At 51.2% G+C, this 18285-nt stretch overlaps 1 protein-coding gene across 5 annotated transcripts in view; it reads right to left on the reverse strand.

The window, feature by feature from the left end:
- CPAMD8 (C3 and PZP like alpha-2-macroglobulin domain containing 8) overlaps nt 1–18285 on the reverse strand; it is a 122361-nt gene that overhangs the window by 10263 nt on the left and 93813 nt on the right. For 4 of the 5 annotated variants that reach the window (XR_004058973.1, XR_004058972.1, XM_030936991.1 and 1 more), the window contains exons 27-33: nt 18157–18238; nt 9107–9263; nt 8874–8948; nt 3458–3623; nt 1014–1100; nt 774–910; nt 109–405 (exon numbers count right to left, since the gene is read on the reverse strand). Coding sequence is in view for 3 of the 5 variants with exons in the window: in XM_030936991.1 (XP_030792851.1) it covers nt 109–405; nt 774–910; nt 1014–1100; nt 3458–3623; nt 8874–8948; nt 9107–9263; nt 18157–18238 (1001 nt within the window). In the remaining 2 variants the exon portion in view is untranslated. The remainder of the gene's footprint in view (nt 1–108; nt 406–773; nt 911–1013; nt 1101–3457; nt 3624–8873; nt 8949–9106; nt 9264–18156; nt 18239–18285) is intronic. The other variant, XM_030936992.1, reaches the window with a different exon arrangement.

The raw sequence follows: 18285 nt of genomic DNA on the forward strand, positions 1-18285 counted from the left end.
CTGAGTTCAGAACCCTCTGGGGAGTCCCTGGGGTTCCACTGTGTGGGTGGAGGGGATGGGGCACAGGAGGACAAGCCCAATATCACCTAATGCTCCCTAAAACCTCACCTGCATCAGGCAGCAGCCGTCCCCCTTGGCACTCACAAACAGCCCCGTGGGGAGGCTGGGGATCTGAGGACAGAAGTCACCGTGAGGCCCTGCCGACTCCTCCTCCAACAGCCCCCAAGCCCTCGTCCCAGGAACACGCACCGCTGCCATCTGCAGAACCCTTTGGTTGGTCCTGTGCAGCTCGAAGGTTTCCTGGTAGTCCAGGTTGGTGGAGGCCACGGAGACAGTGAGGTTGATACCTCCAGCATAGGACAAGATGGCATATTCAGCCAAGGCCTGCAGAGCCACGCAGGTGTCCTGGGGATGGAGGAGGAGATGGCCATCAACCCCGAGACTGAGTTGGCCAGTGGTCCCCTGACTCCTGTCTTGGAAGCCTGGCCTGAAACAGGCACCAACGGGGCTGGAATAGAGACTGGACTCAGTGCAGACACCCATGGCACTGGGGGCCTCAGGACAGCCAGGTTGGCATGTCCCCAGAGGCAGAGGCTGGGCTCCCACGGAGGATCCAGGGGCATCTGTCCCTCACCCCCAACACCTGCCCTCTTTGGGGCTCTATAAAGTGAGAAGGGGCCAGACTGCCTGGCCACCTCAGAGCTCAAAACAAGGACCGCAGGGGCCCCACCCACCCAGCCCTGAACCCCTCCCTCTGGCCCTGCCCGGCTCGCCTGAGTGGAGGAGAATCCCCCGAGTGCATTTCGCTGCTGGGACAGCCACTTCACCACAGGCAGGGCGGCGGCCACGTCACCCAGCAGGGTGTAGGTCAGAAGGGCGTAGGCTGTCATTTCCACCTCGGCCGAGACCACTGCAATGGAAGAGGCCCACTGGGGACTTCTGACACAGGGACATGGGCCCAGTGCATGGAGGTATGGCCAAGGCAGGCACCCGGGAGCTGGGGTGGCCAGTACCTGACTGAGAGGTCCTGTCACCGAAGCTCAATAATGTGCCCTTGTCCATGTCCCAGGAATTTGTCAGGCTCCAGTGGGTGACCCCATCTGCAAGGAAAGGAGTGGTCAAGAGCTACCACCCCACCCAGTGTGCAGCCTGGCATCCCATGGAGCACATCCAAGCATGGGGTCTAAAGAAAAGGTACTGTGGGACCCCAGTGGGAAAAGAGTGTCATGGGAAGACAACTGGGACAGGAAGGGCCTCAAGGCTCCATCTCAGATCTGCAAACCTATGGCAGCCTTAGCCCTTCCCGTGCCCCTGGCAGACATCATGAATCAATGGCCACCCTACCCTACCCCTGGCAGACATCACTAATCAATGGCCACCATTCCCTTCCCCAGACACAGACATCACTAGTCAGTAGCCTCCCTCCTGACCAGGTACTGATGCAGCCCCTGATGTTCCCACTTAGCACCCAAGCAGCCGCACTCGACTTGCAAAGGCTCAAAGATTCTGGCTGGGTGCAGTGGCTCACACCTGTAATCCCAGCAATTTGGGAGGCCGAGGTGGGTAGATCACTTGAGGTCAGGAGTTCAAGACCAGCCTGGCCAACATGGTGAAACCCCATCTCTACTAAAAATACAAAAATTAGCTGTGTGTGGTGGTGCACACCTGTAATCCCAGCTGCTGGGGAGGCTGAGGCCGGAGAATTGCTTGAACCCAGGAGGCAGAGGTTGCAGTGAGCCAATACCGAGTCGCTGCACTCCACACTCCAGCCTGGGCGACAGAGTAAGACTGTCTCAAAATAAGTAAATAAATAAATATAAAATAATAATAATAAAAAAAGAATGGCAAGGCACGGTGACTCACACCTGTAATCCCAGCACTTCGGGAGGCTGAAGTGGGCAGATCGCCTGAGGTTGGGAGTTCAAGACCAGCCTGATCAACATGGAAAAACCCATCTCTACTAAAAAATACAAAAAATTAGCTGGGCATGGTGGTGCATGCCTGTAATCCCAGCTACTTGGGAGGCTGAGTTAGGAGAATTGTTTGAACCCAGGAGGCAGAGGTTGTAGTGAGCCGAGATCACGCCATTGCACTCCAGCCTGGGCAACAAGAGCAAACTCTGTCTCAAAAAAAAGAAAAAAAGAAAAAAAAAGAAAAGAAAAAGGCTCCAAGGATTCTGAGCTCACATGAGGTGTAAAGACTCTCAAATCCAGAGAGAAACCAGCCCACCGCCACCACCTCCCACTCCGTCCCTGGATCCTCTTTAAACTTCTCTCTTTCTGAAGCAATGAAAACAGTTCTTCAGGTGGCATCTTAATGACTTAAGCCGAGAAACCTGCCTGGGCCCCAGTGCAGCTGCTGGGGGTAGGGGTGGGGCAGGGAGGTCTGGTTGAAGTGGGAGGAGACTTAGTGTGGGGGCATTCTGAGAAAGTCGAAGCTCAGGGATTGGAGTCCCAGTGGGTGATGATTTTGTAGGTCGGAGGACTGACAGCTCGAAAAAACTTACCAGGGCTCATGCAGCAAGTGGAGGGAAGGGCGGAAGCCAGACCCAACCCTCCCCTGTCCCTTAGCACCCCTGTCCTGGGATGATTTCCAGGGAGCCTGGCCAGAGGCAGGGGATGCGTTCTCTGCTGGGGATCCCTCCCTGAGAACTCCCCTTCCTGAGGGGTTGGCATCCCAGATTTCACAGGCAAGGTGAGTAATGCTTGGGCTGGTGTGACTTGGACAAGCCACTTCCTCAAACAAAGTCACTAGCAGATGCAATAATGAACAAATACTATAATCAACAAAGCAGTTGACAAAGGAGCAAAAGGTGTCTTGTCAGTTTCCCTTTGTCCGTCCTTCCTTCCTTCCTTCCTTCCTTCCTTCCTTCCTTCCTTCCTTCCTTCCTTCCTTCCTTCCTCCCTCCCTCCCTCCCTCTTTTCTTTCTTTTCTTTTGAGCCGGGGTTTCACTCTGTCACCTAGGCTAGAGTGCAATGGTGCGATCTCAGCTCACTGCAACGTCTGCCTCCTGGGTTCAAGCAATTCTTGTGCCTCAGCCTCCCAAGTAGCTGGGGTTATAGGCACCTGCCACCATACCCAGCTAATTTTTGTATTTTTAGGACAGTTGAGGTTTCACCATGTTGGCCTGGCTGGTCTCGAACTCTTGGCCTCAAGAGATCTGCCCAAAGTGCTGGGATTATAGGCGTGAGCCACCGCGCCCAGCTGACTCATCAGTTTTTTGTTTTGTTTTTGAGACGGAGTCTTGCTCTGTCACCCAGGCTGGAGTGCAATGGTGCGATCTCTGCTCACTGCAACCTCCACCTCCCGGGTTCAAGCGATTCTCCTGCCTCAGCCTCTCGAGTAGCTGGGACTACATGACTCGTCAGTTTTGATAAATATGTTCATGAGTTGTTTACCGGGCTCCACAGTAGGCTTCCCGACGCTGTGGCCTCTGGGGAGGGCCAGGGACACCTACCTCTCATGATGGCCAGGCTACGGAGCTTGCGCAGTGCCTCAGGGGCTGCCGGGCTGCGGAGCAGGGTCAGTGCATAGGTAGTCAGGGCACAGCTGTAGGGGTCCGTGGCCAGGGGTGCAGCAGACTCCAGGAAGTGCCTCGCTTTGTCAATGGAGCCTCTCTCCTCCTGCAGGGTGGGGTGGGAAGGTGAACCCTGGGAGACTGCTCTGCCCCCATCCCACCCACCACCCACTGGCTTCTGAGGCGTCCCTGGGGAGAGCTCTGGATGACTCACAGCCCCTTACTTTGCACCCTTCTGTGTCTCTCACTGCCTGCAGACCCAATTTTCAAACCCCATCTCCTTTCTTTTCTTTCTTGTTTTTTTTTTTTTTTTTTTTCATAGGCTGGGCACGGTGTAATCCCAGCGCTTTGGGAGGGCAAGGTGGGTGAATCACCTGAGGTCAGGAGTTTGAGACCACCCTGGCCAACATGGTGAAACCCCATCTCTACTAAAAATACAAAAATTAGCTGGGCGTGGTGGCGTGTGCCTGTAATCCCAGCTACTTGGGAGGCTGAGGTAGGAGAATTGCTTAAACCAGGGAGTTGGAGGTTGCAGTGAGCCAGTATCTCGCCACTGCACTCCAGCCTGGCAACAGAGTGAGACTGTCTCAAAAAAAAAAAAAAAAAAAAAAAAAAAAAAAAAAAAAAAAAATACAGACAGCATCTCACTCTGCTGCCCAGGCTGGAGTACAGTGGCATGATCATAGCTCACTGAAGCCTTCAACTCCTAGGCTCAAGCAACCCTCCCGCCTTGACCTCCCCAGTAACTGGGACTACAGCTGCACACCAGCATGCTCAGCTAACGTTTTATTTCTTGTAGAGATGGAGTCTCACTATGTTGCCCAGGCTGGTCTCAAACTCCTGGGCTCAAGCGAGCCTCCCACCTCGGCTTCCCAAAGTGCTGGGATTACAGGTGTGAGCCACTGCCCCTGGATCCCATTACCATTCTTGTAAGTTGGCACTCCTTTTTCCAAATGAGGTCTGGCCAGGATGCCCAAGTACATGGCAAATGAGCACAGTGATACTCTAGGCGAAGCAGGCAGATCCCTGGCCACCCTTTCCCACCCAGCCCCATGGCCGGGTCTTTGTTAAGACAGCTAGCTATGGCCAGGGGCAGTGGTTCACACCTGTAATCCTAGCACTTTGGGAGGCCGAGGTGAGCAGATTACTTGAGTTCAGGAGTTCAAGACCAGCCTGGCCAACATGGTGAAACTCCATCTCTACTAAAAATACAAAAATTAGCCAGGCGTGGTGGCGGGCACCTATAATCCCAGCTATTCAGGAGGCTGAGGCACAAGAATCCCTTGAATCCCAGAGGCAGAGGTTGCAGTGAGACACCGTGCTCCAGTCTGGGCAACAGATCGAGACCCCATCTAAAAAAAGAAAGAAGAAAGAAGGGAAAGGAAGGGAAGGGGAGGGGAGGGGAGGGGAGGGGAGGGGAGGGGAAGGGAAGGGAGACGGAGTCTCATTCTGTCGCCCAGGCTGCAGTGCAGTGCTGCAATCTTAACTCACTGCAACCTCCACCTCCCAGGTTCAAGTGATTCTCCTGCCTCAGCCTCCTGAGCGGTTGGGATTACAGGCACATGCCATGATGCCTAGCTGATTTTTGTATTTTTAGTAGAGATGGGGTTTTGCCACATTGGCCAGGCTGGTCTCGAACTCCTGGACCCATGTGATCCGCCCATCTCAGCCTCCCAAAGTGCTGGGATTAGATGCGTTAGCTACTGTGCTTGTCCTCCAGTGACAAGCACCTTTAATTTTTTTGTTTTTTTAAATCAGAGACAGGTCTCACTATGTTGCCCAGGCTGGAGTGCAGTGGCTGTTCACTGGCACGATCTCACTACTACTATCAGCACAGGAGTCTTGACCTGCTCCATTTGTGACCTGGGCCAGTTCACCCCTCTTTAGGCAACCTGGTGGTCCCCTGCTCTCAAGAGGTCACCATACTGATGCTGAACCTAGTGCAGACACTTGATCAGTGCAGTGCACTATAGCCCAGAACTCCTGGGTCAAGCGATCCTCCTGCCTCAGCCTCCTGAGTAGCTGGGACTACAGGAATGCTCCACTGCACCTGGCAACAGTGTTGTTTAAGAGACGAGAAGGGGAGAAGACAGAGAAGGTCACATGCAGACAGAGGCAGGGGCTAGAGTGATGCAGCCACAAGCCAAAGAATGCCTGGAGCCCCTGGAAGCTGGAGGCAGCAAAGAAAGCTCCTCCCTTAGAGCCTGCAGAGGGAGCAAGGGCCTGCCAATGCCTTGATTTTGCACTTCTGGTCTCCAAAGCAATGAGAATGTATTTCTGTTGTTTTAAGCCACCCAGTTTGTGGCAGTTTATTATGGCAGCCACAGGAAATGAAGACAGCAGGTTTTGCCTCCTTTGGGGAATGATCTAAGACAGGGGTCCCCAACCTCCAGGTCACAGACTGATACCGGTTGGTGGCCTGTTAGGAAAGGGCTGCACAGCGGGAGGTGAGTGACAGGTGAGCCAGCAAAGCTTCATCTGTATTTACAGACCCTCCCCATCACTTGTATTACCACCTGAGCTCCACCTCCCAACAGATCAGCAGCGGCATTAGATTCTCATGGGAGCATGAACCCTATTGTGAACTGTGAGCATGTGAGGGATCTAGGTTGCAGACTCCTTTTTTCTTTTTTCTGAGACAGACTCTTGCTCAGTTGCCCAGGCTGGAGTGCAGTGACACGAGCTTGGCTCACTGCAACCTCTGCCTCCCAGGTTCAAGTGATTCTCCTGCCTCAGCCTCCCAAGTAGCTGGGACTACAGGTGTGCACCACCATGCCCGGTTAACTTTTGTACTTTTAGTAGAGACAGGGTTTTGTCATGTTGGCCAGGCTGGTCTTGAACTCCTGACTTCAAGTGATCTGCCTGCCTTGGCCTCACAAAGTGCTGGGATTATAGGTGTGAACCACTGCACCCAGCTGGTTGCACACTCCTTATGAGAATCTAATGCCTGATGATCTGTCACTGTCTCCCATCACTCCCAGAAGGGACAGTCTAGTTGCAGGAAAATAAGCTCAGGGCTCCCACTGATTCTATATTATGGTGAGTTGTATAATTATTTCATTATATATTATAATGTAATAATAATAGAAATAAAGTGCACAATAAATGTAATGCTCTTGAATCATCCCAAAACTAGCCCCTCTTCCCCAGGCCATGGAACAATTGTCTTCCACAAAACTGGTCCCTGGTGCCAAAAAGTTTGGGTACTGCTGATCTAAGAGACCAGAACCCAGAAGACTGGAGAGAATCAACTGCTGCCCTGTGGGGAAGGTCTTCAAATTCAGAAGAGAAATAGGTTGGAAGGATCTGGAGAAGGCAGAAAAAGATTCTTGGGAGAAGTGAAGTGACTTCAAGGGATGGGAAGGAGGTGGAGGGCCTGTTGAGTGCTCATTGAAGACATAAAGGAGGGCTGGGCATGAGGGTCGCTCATGCCTGTAATCCCAGTCCTTGGGAGGTCAAGGCAGGAGGATTACCTGAGGTCAGGAGTTTGAGACCAACCTGGCCAACATGGTGGAACCTGGTCTCTACTAAAAATACGAAAATTAGCCGGATGCAGTAGCACAAGCCTGTAGTCCCAGCTACTCAGGAGTCTGAAGCTGCTGTGCCATGGATCCCACCCTGCAAGGGGACTCACAGGCCTCACCCCAAGCCAAAGAGAATCACTTGAACCCAGGAGGCAGAGGTTGCAGTGAGCTGGAAAAAAAAAAGCCTCACCTCAAGGTATGTGTCATAAAAGTGCACGTATCTTGTTGTCTATAGTGATATGGACAACAAGAAGATTGGAAAGCTTCCAGGAAGGGAACAAACCAGATACAAACAGTTACTCAGAATGACAACTGACTTCTCGATGGAACACTGGAAACTAGAAGATGATAGAACATCATCAATTATTCTAAAAGAAAGCAATTTCCAACCTGGAATTCTATACCCAGCCCAACTATCATACAGGGGCAGAATAAGAATATTTGCAGACATGCAAGGTCTCAAAAAATGTGCCTCCCAATACCCTTCCTTAGTAAAGGAGGGTAGCAATTGTGCAGCATCCTGGGCACTGTCCTTTCCAACTAGAGTGGGGGTCAAGGGCTCTGGCAGGGAAGTTTCCAGAAAAATGCATTTGGGAGGTGACATATTTGACCACTTCCATGGGAGATGTGGGGGATGAATTTGAGGTATGGGGGGGTGTCATGGAATACCTGTGATCTTCCTCAGAATTCATATGTTGAAGCTCTAACTCCTAATATGATGGTATTAGGAGTCGGGGACCTTTGAGTGATAATTCGGTTTAGATTGAGGTCATGAGGATGGGGCCTCCATAGTAACAGGATTAGTGTCTTTATACGAAGAGGAAAAGCACTAGAGCTCTCTCTCCACATGTACACACTAGGGAAACACCACGTGAACACACAGTAAGAAGGTGGTAGTCAACAAACCAGGAAGAGAGCCCTCACCAAAAACCAAACCTGCCTGCGCCTTGGTCTTGGACTTCCCAGCCTCTAGAACTGTGAGAAATAAATGCCTATTGTTGAAGCCACTTACTCCATGGTATTTTGTTTCTGCAGCCCAAGCTAAGACAGGGAGTTAGGAATTCAGCATAAGAATTTGGTCAGGGGAGAACCAATTCAGCGCATAACACAGGGCAAGGAACCCTCTGGACATTGTGCATTGTGGGGGTCTTATGTCACAGCAAATCCTAGACCCACCAGTTGTCTGGATTGTGAGACCAAGAATCCTGAGAAGTGCCCAAACTCATAATTTATCATCAGAGATTGTAGAATTGATGTAGGTATTAGGGAGGGCAGATTCTTTTCACCTGGGGCTGAGATCCATCACGGTAGCCTTCTCTGCAGAGACTGTGCCATCCCCCGCCCCAGGAACGCCTCATAGAAGAGACTATGGCCCTCAAGTGTCTTGGGCCATCTAAGCCCCATCCAGTCCAACTGTCTCTGAATATCCTAACCCTTTCCCCACAAAAACATGCATGAGTCCAACATTTTGTAGGGTTCCCTGAAGCCAACCCTTGGGTCACTGGCCAGGAACCTGAACTAGCCTGAAATGATTCTCTGAAGGAGGTCTGGGGGCTGGACAGTCATGGGAGGGCTTGTACTCAGGGAACCTCCCCAGCCCCCAACACGTGCCCGATTTCCCCCTAGTAGCATGGGAATCTCTCTCTCCTCTGCTCAGATTATAAGAAACTGGATGTAACGTGACCATTGTTGATGAAAAGCGAGAAAAAGCCTCAACAATGAGCAGAAGGAGGGCAAGGAGGAAGAAATCAACCCTGGCATAAAGGAGGGAACCTCTCACTCGCTCCTCCAGTGACCAGCCCCAAGTCTCCCCAAACCCCTTGTGTACTCACCTCTGAGGCTGTGCCTGTTTCCAGGAGAGCAGCCACCACGTAGGCTGTCAGCGGGACAGTGCCGTGGATCCCACCCTGCAAAGGGACTCACAGGCCTCACCCCAAGCCAAAGGAAACGGTCCACTTCCCCCTACTTGCCCCAGGCAGCTCCAAGGAGTAGGAACAGGCAGATCAGGGCTGGGGCTCCAGGAGGAGGTGAGAGGCCCCGGAAGGAGGCTCCAGAGGCCACTCACCTGGATGTCCTTGTTCAGGACCCTGCCCATGGCTGGGAAGGAGCCATCGGCCTGCTGCTGTTGGATGATCCAGCTCTTGGAGGCAACCAGCTCCCGGGGGTCCACGAAGATAAAGCTGCGAGCCTGTGCAAAGGACTTCAGGACAAAGGCCGTGAGCCTGAAAGAGAACAGGGCGTCGCCTGAGGGGCTGCAGAATGGTCAGCCCCCACGTGCTGGTTGAAGGATTGCAGCAAGCTCCCTGTACCACTCCTGGCCTCCATTTCCTCATCTATAAGATGGGAGGGGTCCAATCTATCCCCACAGGGCTGTCAGAGTGGAGGAGGGGGCACATTGCCCAGCACTCGGTAGGGCCTGAAGATGGAGCTGTCTCCTTCCTGCCTGGACCTCTACCCTAGTGGCATTCAGGTCTGCTCCTTGCTCAGCACTCAAGGCCCTTCTGTGAGCTGGTCTAGCCCTGCCTGTCCTGCCATGTGAGGAAGACCCTTCTGGTTGCCAGCCTCATAGCCATTTCCTGCTTGGTCCTTGCCAAAAGGCCCCTGATGTCATTCAGGGGCCAGCAGCCATGTGCCTTGGAGATCTGTGCTCCTCTATGGTCCCAGCCAGTCACAGTCATGGGCATTCCAGCTACTGGGCCTGGGAGTGGCTTTGGAATGGGCGTGTGATGCAATGCTGGGAGCAGCTGCAGCCATTTTGCCACCATGAGGGGCACAGCCATGTGCCGAGGGAGGGAATACCCAGGGATGGAAGGAAGAAAACAAGCCCCGGTGCACGATGGGGCTGCTGAATCAGCCAACCGTAGAGCCTCCCCAGCCCTGCGGGGCAAGCTGATGTTCAGAATTGCTCTTCAGCCCATTTTCTGTCACTTGCAGCCAAAAACATCTCTGCTCTGTGGCCTGTCCCTCATCCACCCCATCTCCCTCGCCCTGCTTTTGCAGTTGCCACCCTGAGTAAGAGCTGGCAAGGCCAGGGAATGAATGTGTGAACAAATGAAGGAGAGAAGCACAACATGGAAGCCAGGAGGCCATGAGGGATGAAAACCAGAATTGCTAGCAGAGGAAACTTTGCAAATTCAGGATCAAAGAATAAGCTATCTTCAAAATCAAGTGGCTCTAGGCTCTGTTTATATGAATCACAAAAACAGGACACATTAGCCTGCCTGCCGGCCTGCCTCCCTCCACATCCAGTGAATTTTTAAATTTTTTATAGATATGGGGTCTTACTATGTTGCCCAGGCTGGTCTCGAATTCCTGGGCTCCATCAATCCTCCCACCATGGCCTCCCAAAGTGGTGGGATTATAGGCATGAGCCACCATGCTCACTGCAGCCACTGCCTCTCAGGTTCAAGCAATTCTCATACCTCAGCCTCCCAAGTAGCTGGAATTACAGCCTCCCGAGTAGCTGGGATTGCCACCATGCCCAGCTAATATTTTTGTATTTTTAGTAGAGACAGGGTTTCACCATGTTGGCCAGACTGATCTCAAACTCCTGACCTCAAGTGATCCTCCCACCTCGGCTTCCCAAAGTGCTGGGACTCAGGAGTTCAAGACCAGCCTGACTGACACGGCGAAACCCCATCTCCACTAAAAAAAAAAAAAAAAAAAAAAAAAATTAGCCAGGCGTGGTGGTGGATGCCTGTAATCCCAGCTACTTGGGAGGCTGAGGCAAGAGAATTGCTTGATCCCAGGAGGCAGAGGTTGCAGTGACCCGAGATCGTGCCACTGCACTCTAGCCTAGGTGTCAGAGTGAGACCCTGTCTCAGACAAAAAAGAATAAATAAATAAATAGATAAAATAAAATATACCCAAAGCTCATCCAGGCCGCTCTCCCTCTCAGGTACCTCAAATGCATCCTCTTCTTTCTACTCCCATGTTCCCTAGATCAGCCAGGACACCCCATGGCTCCCAGGCCCATCCCCACCCCATCACCAGCTATGCACACTGCAACCAGGGGGAAGTTCCATGCATTTTGTGTATGGCAGGGACAGGAGGCAAGGACAGAACCAAGCCAGCTGTGTGCTGGGAATTGTGGAATTCCCATGGTCCAGCATACTGTGCTCTCTGCTTTTCCACTGTAAAACGCAAACAGGATAAATGTTATCTAGTGATAAAAAGAAATGAGCTCTCAGCTGAACTCGGTGGCTCATACTTGTAATCCCAGCACCTTGAGAGGCTGAAGTAGGAGGATCAGTTGAGGCCAGGAGTTTGAAACAAGCCTGGGCAACATAGCCAGACCCTGTCATTCATTAACAAACAAACAAATAAATAAATAAATAGTGAGTGTGTGAGTGAACCCTAATGTAGATTATGAACAACAGTTCATAACGTTTTAATGCCAGTCCATCAATTATAACAAATGTAGCATACTAATACAAGATGCCTATCACAGGGGAAACTGTGTATGGGTGGTCGAGGTGTATGGGAACTCTATTCTATTTACTCAATTTTTCTGGAAACCTAGAACTCTTCTAAAAAGTAAGATCTGCCCAGGCATGGTGGCTCACGCCTGTAATCTCAGCACTTTGAGAGGCCAAGGCGGGCGGATCACGAGGTCAGAAGATGGAGACCATCCTGGCTAACACGGTGAAACCCCGTCTCTACTAAAAATACAAAAAATTAGCCTGGCGTGATGGCGGGCGCCTGTAGTCCCAGCTACTCTGGAGGCTGAGGCAGGAGAATGGCGTAAACCCGGGAGGCGGAGCTTGCAGTGAGCCGAGATTGCACCACTGCACTCCAGCCTGGGCGACAGAATGAGACTTCGTCTTAAAAAAAATAAAAAAGTAAGATCTATGGCCAGGTGAGGTACCTCCTGCCTACAGTCTTTGGGAGGCAGAGGTGGAGGATCGGTTGAGGCCAGGAGCTCAAGACCAGCCTGGGCAACACAGCAAGACCTGGTCTCTACTGAAATTCAAAACAATTAGCTGGACATGGTAGTGCACGCCTGTAGTTCCAGCTGCTTGGGGGACTGAGATGGGAGAATTACTTGAGCCCGGGAAGTCAAGGCTGCAGTGAGCCCTGATCATGCCACTGCACTCCAGCCTGGGAAACAGAGTGAGAGCTTGTCTCAAAAAAAAAAAAAGAAAAAAAAAAAGAAAAAAAAAATTAGTTAATTAAAATAAATAATAAAAACTAAAGTCTAATGACTATCTGTTATCTGAAATGCTTGGAACCAGAAGTGCTTCAGATTTTGAATTTGGATTTTGGAATATTTGCATTTATAGGAATCCCTTGGTATCTGTGGGAGACTGGTTCCAGGACCCCCAAGGATACCAAAATCCACTGATGCTCTAAGTCCTTGATATATGAGGGTGTAGTAGTTGCATATAACTGACACACATCCTCCCATGAACTTTGTTTTTTATTTTTATTACTTTATTTTATTTTATTTTTTATTTTTTGAGACGGAGTCTCGCTCTGTCGCCCAGGCTGGAGTGCAGTGGCTGGATCTCAGCTCACTGCAAGCTCCGCCTCCCGGGTTTTACGCCATTCTCCTGCCTCAGCCTCCCGAGTAGCTGGGACTACAGGTGCCCGCCACCACGCCTGGCTAATTTTTTTGTATTTTTTTTGTAGTAGAGACGGGGTTTCACCGGGTTAGCCAGGATGGTCTCCATCTCCTGACCTCGTGATCCGCCCGTCTCGGCCTCCCAAAGTGCTGGGATTACAGGCTTGAGCCACCACGCCTGGCCTTTTATTTTTATTTTTGAGACACAGTCTCACCCTGTCACCCAGGCTGGAGTGCAGTAGCACAATCTCGGCTCACTGCAACCTCTGCCTCAGGGTTCAAGCAATTCTCCTGCCTCAGTCTCTTGAGTAGTTGGGATTACAGGCACCTGCCACCACGCTCAGCTAATTTTAGTATTTTGGGTAGAGACGGGGTTTCACCATGTTGGCCAGGCTGGTCTCGAACGCCTGACCTCAGGTGATCCGCCCACCTTGGCCTCCCAAAGTGCTGGGATTCCAGGCGTTAGCCACTGTGCCCAGCCCCTCCTGTGTACTTTAAATCACATGTTGGTTACTTAGAACACCTAATACAATGCCCACACGTCACTTCATTTGCATGAATTCAATATTCTACTCAGCATGCAACAAATTCAACTTTTCGTTTTGGAACTTTTCGTTTTGGAATTTTTAAAACTTTTTTTTTTTTTTAAGAGATGTGTAGGGAGAACCCCTGAAACTATTGCTACAGAATAAAAGATGAAATGCTCCTGATTATTGTAAATACAAAATTGCATGCAGGATTGTGTAAAGACAATGTCAGGTTGGACTGCCAGAATGAGCCAACAGCGCGTGATGTGCTTCCCCCTGCAGAGAGCCTATGAATGGACGTGTAGTCAGGGGGGTTTCACATCACCAAGATTCCTGTCCCAGAAAAGTAGATGTTCATAGCTCTGGGAATGGAATGCGACCCTTGTGGAGAGCCTATAAATGGATGCATGGGGGGCACTTGTCCATATGGATAAGATAGGGCTATAAACGCCCTCATCTTGCCGCAGCTCTTCTAGGCCTCTTTAGGGTTAAGGCATACTCCCTTCTGAGAATTTCTGGTCTAACCGGTTGTCTAACTTCACGTCCTGTTTCTATGAATTGTTTTAACCAGCTTTTGCTGCAACTGTTACTGCTGTTCCTGTTTTAAGGCTCTGTTAGATATTACTGATGCACACACTATGTTGTAAATTCTTATCTGTGTATACTGTACTTCTGCATACAGAAGTTATGTTGAAGAATTACTTCATCCCCATGTGACCATTTCACCTCATAATCAAATGACCCTAAATCCCTCACTAACCTACCCCCACCCTCACTAAACTTAATAATAAATGCTGGCATATCCAGTGCATTGTTGGCACTGCAGGACCAGAAGGTGGTGACCCCCCCTGGACCCAGCTTTCACTATCTTGTGTGTGTCTATTATTTCTCAACCTGCCAATCTGCCTGGGAGCAAAGAGAAAGCACCATTGCATTGCGGACTGCTGGCCAGTTTCCGCAATAGAGATGCAGTTTTGCTCTGTCACCCAGGTTGGAGTGCAGTGGCACAATCATAGCTCACTGCAGCTTTGAACTTCTGGGCTCAAGTGATCCTCCTACCTCAGCCTCCCCAGTAGTTGGGACTAAGGCACGTACCACCACATCCAGCTCATTTTTAACATTTTTGCAGAGATGAGGTTTTGCCATGTTTCCCACGCTGGCTGCCGACTCCTAGCCTCAAAGAATCTTCCCGCTTCAGCTTCCCCAAAGTGCTGGGATGACAGGCACCTGCCACCACACCCGTACTCATTTTTTTTTCTGAATAGTTTCAATCTGTGGTTGATTGAATCCTGTGGAACTCACAGATACGGAGGGCTACCTGTATACTTGGGCATCCCAAATCCAAAAAATCTGAAATGCTCCAATAAACATTTCCCTTGAGCATCAGGTTGGCACTAAAAGCAGGCACAGTGGCTCACACCTGTTATCCCAGCACTTTGGGAGGCCAAGGCAGACGGATCATTGGAGGCCAGGAGTTCAAGAACAGCCTGGTCAACATGGCAAAACCTTGTCTCTACTAAAAATACAAAAATTATATAGGCATGGTGATGGGCACCTGTAATCTCAGCTACTCGGGAGGCTGAGGTGGAAGAATTGCTTGAACCCAGAAGGCGGAGGTTGCAGTGAGCCGAGATCGAGCCACGGCACTCCAGCCCAGGCAACAGGGCAAGACACTGTCTCTGATGATGATGATGATAATAATAATAATAATAATAATAATAATAATAATAATAATGTTTTGTATGTTGGAGCAGTTCGAACTTTGAATTTTCCGATTTGGGATGCTCAACCCATCCCAAATGTTGAATCACACATGTGATTCAACACATGCGTGCACACACACGGCCCACCAGGAGACACAGATCTTGATCCTGCTCTGCTCCCAGCCCTCTAACAGCACTCTCTTCCACACAGCACTAAATCCAGACTCCTGCTCTGATCAACCTGACCTTGCCCCTCCCTCTTCCCTCGTGCCAGGTCACCAACCTCCTGGCCCTGTGCTGCTCCAGCCACACCGGCCTCCCTTCTGTGGCCCAACCTCGTCAAGCTGGGTCCTGCCTCAGGGCCTTTGCAATGGCTGTTCCCTCTGCCTGGAATGCTGTTCCCTTGGATTTTCATGGCTCCTCCCTCATATCCTCCAGGAGACCTTTCCTGACCATCCCATATAACTACCCTGCTCCATCACTCTCTACTTCTTTGTTTTATAGATACAAAATTATGCTCCTATTATAGTCATTTTAATGTATATCCACAAATGCCTTAATACTCCTCCTTTCAAGAGATGGAGGCCTGATTCCCTTCATGTGTAGATGGGGTGTACTTAGCAACTCACTACTAAAGAACAGAATGTGGGCCAGGCACAGTGGTTCACACCTGTAGTCCCAGCACTTTGGGAGGCTGAGGTGGGCAGATCACCTGAGGTGAGGAGTTCAAGACCAGTCTGGGCAACATGGTGAAACCCTGTCTCTATTAAAAATACAAAAATTAGCCAGGTGTGGTGGCAGGTGCCTATAATCCCAGCTACTCAGGAGGCTGAGGCAGGAGAATTGCTTGAACCTAGGAGATGGAGGTTGCAGTGAGCTGAGACTGTACCACTGAACTCCAGCTTGGGTGATAGGGTGAGACTCCATCTCAAAAAAAGAAAAGAAAAGAAAAAGGAATAGAATAGAATGAGGCAGAAGTGACAGCCTGACTTGTAAGACCAAGTAACAAAAGGCACTGTGGCATCCTTCCCACTTTCTCTCTTGAATTGCTCACTGTAAGAGGAAGCTGGCCGCCATGTTTTAATAACACTCAAGTAGCCTCTATGGAGAAGTCCACATGGTGAGCAACTGAGGCCTCCTGCCAACAGCCATGTGAGGGAGTCAATTTGGAAACAAATCTTCCAGCCCCAGTTGAGCCTTCAGATGAAGGCAGCAACAGCCAACACCTTGACTGCAACCCCAGCAAACATCCCCAGGCAGAAACACCCAGCTAAGCTGCTCCTGAATTCCATAAGAATTAATACATAATAAATAGAGATAATACATGTTTGTTGTTTTAAATGGCTACATTTAGGGGTCACTTGTTACACAGCAGTGGATAGCTATTGCATCTTGCACAGGGTATTTCTCCTGCACTGGGCAGCGAGGACCTGGAGGCAGGAACCATGTGTTCCTTGTTCCCCCAGGATGAAGACCAGGGCCTGGTTCACTGAATGAATAAATGAATGAATGTGCATTGAGTATAAGGGAACCCATCTAGAACAGATCCCAAGTTTTAAGGCTCCCAGGTAGGATCTTGGACTCCTCCAGTAAGTAGTGAGGGGAGGCACTAACAGGATGGCACTGCACTGAGTGTATCACATGCTTATCCTATGGATCCAGGTTCTGAGGGATGTGTGGTAAGGAAACAGGCTCAGAGAGGTTGAGCATCGGGTCCAAGGCCACACAGCTCACATGAGACAGAGCCCAGGTTTGTCCAGCTTCGGGGTGGGTGCTGCTGCCACCGCCCTGCGCTTACTGCCTCCTTGTCCTACAGGGTCCGCAGAAAGACTTCCATGTTCAGAGACCAAAAAGAATGTTTTAGAAGGTGAGATGGGACCTGGAAGCTGCTGGCTACTCTATTTCCATGAATACAGTGAAATTTGATTTTTCTTGTTCATGCTGAGAATTTAATCCCTGGAAGAAGCTGAGGAAGTGTGTGCACACTGAGTGTCCAGGCCAGGCATGGTGGCTCATGCCTGTAATCCCAGCGCTTTAGGAGGCCGAGGCAGGCAGATCACCCGAGGTCAGGAGTTTGAGACCAGCCTGGCCAATATGGTGAAACCCCATCTCTACCAAAAATGCAAAAATTAGCCAGTGTGGTGGTGCACGCCTGTAATCCCAGCTACTCAGGAGGCTGAGGCAGGAGAATTGCTTGAACCTGGGAGATGGAGGCTGCAGTGAGCCAAGATCGCGCCACCGCACTCCAGCCTGGGCAACAGAGTTAGACTCCGTCTCAAAACAAAAACAAAAACAAAGTGTCCAGTACGTCACAACTTGCTAATCCTGGCTGGTGGAGACCTCCTAGGGGCTGCTGGGGCTCAGCCAACTTTTGGAGAGTGACACAGTGGCTTTAGCTGTCCCTGGGGTGGGCAGGGCCTCTGCTTGCTAGGGCATGATTAGGGCCTTGCATTATCAGTTGTCAGCAAGGCAGGGCCCTGGGACTAGAGCTGCGACAGTGTGGATGAGCTGCTGGGGCTGGGGGATGCTGGGTGTATCATCAACCCTGGGCCCCTCTGAAGCTGGGTAAGGGATGCTGCCCATGGCAGGAAATGCTCAGCCACATGTCCCCGCTGCCCGGGTTCTGGCACTGCAACTGTGCAGTGGACACTCCGTTGGACTAAAAACAGGGCAGTCTCCATGCTCACAGCTGCTGTCGGCACTACCAGGGTGGCAATCTCCGAGAAGGAGTCTGGTGATGGGCACAGAAGTTGGAAGGTCACCCACAGTCTCAGGTGAACCCCGTGATGGTGCCAAGAACTGCAGTAGCCTGAGGATCCCAGGAAAACAAGATCCAGGTGTGCCCGGCCTCCCAGGGACGCTCCCTGCCCTGGTCACCTCCCTGCAGTTACCACAGAAACAAGATCCCAGGCTTCTCCTGCATATAGCACACGCCAGCCTCGAGGCACTGGTCTGGCCTCCGACCCCTTTGCCCTGCCATCTCCTCCTGCTCCAGTCACCGCTATTCCTGGGTCCTGGGAGCTTGAGGAAGGCCAGGGCATCCAGGGCTCACTCCCAAGGGGCCAGAGAGCAGGGCATGGGGTCCTGCTCACCGTGGTAACAACAGCAGAAAGAGGAACAGTTACAATCACCAGCTCTGCACTGGCCCCAAGTCCCAGCCTCCGTCCCTGAAGCTGGGACCACCACAGTCTTTACTTCCCAGCTGTGTTCCCTGTCATCCGGGGATCAGGCGCCAAGTGATCTGGCCACACTGCATTGGATGTGAGGCCGTGGCATCAGGCGGGGAGCCTCAGAGGCCGTGCCTGGGGTGGTGGGGACTCACCACATGCTCCCCGACGCGTCCCGCTCCCCAAACGCGCTGTAGGAGCCATCCTGGCGCTTGTAGGTCAGCTGGCGCTGGTAGCCTGCGGGGCAAGCAGAGAGGACCCTGTCCTGTTGAGTGGCCTGGCCC

This window comes from Rhinopithecus roxellana, chromosome 8 (assembly GCF_007565055.1).
Source record: "Rhinopithecus roxellana isolate Shanxi Qingling chromosome 8, ASM756505v1, whole genome shotgun sequence".
Lineage (NCBI taxonomy): Eukaryota > Metazoa > Chordata > Mammalia > Primates > Cercopithecidae > Rhinopithecus > Rhinopithecus roxellana.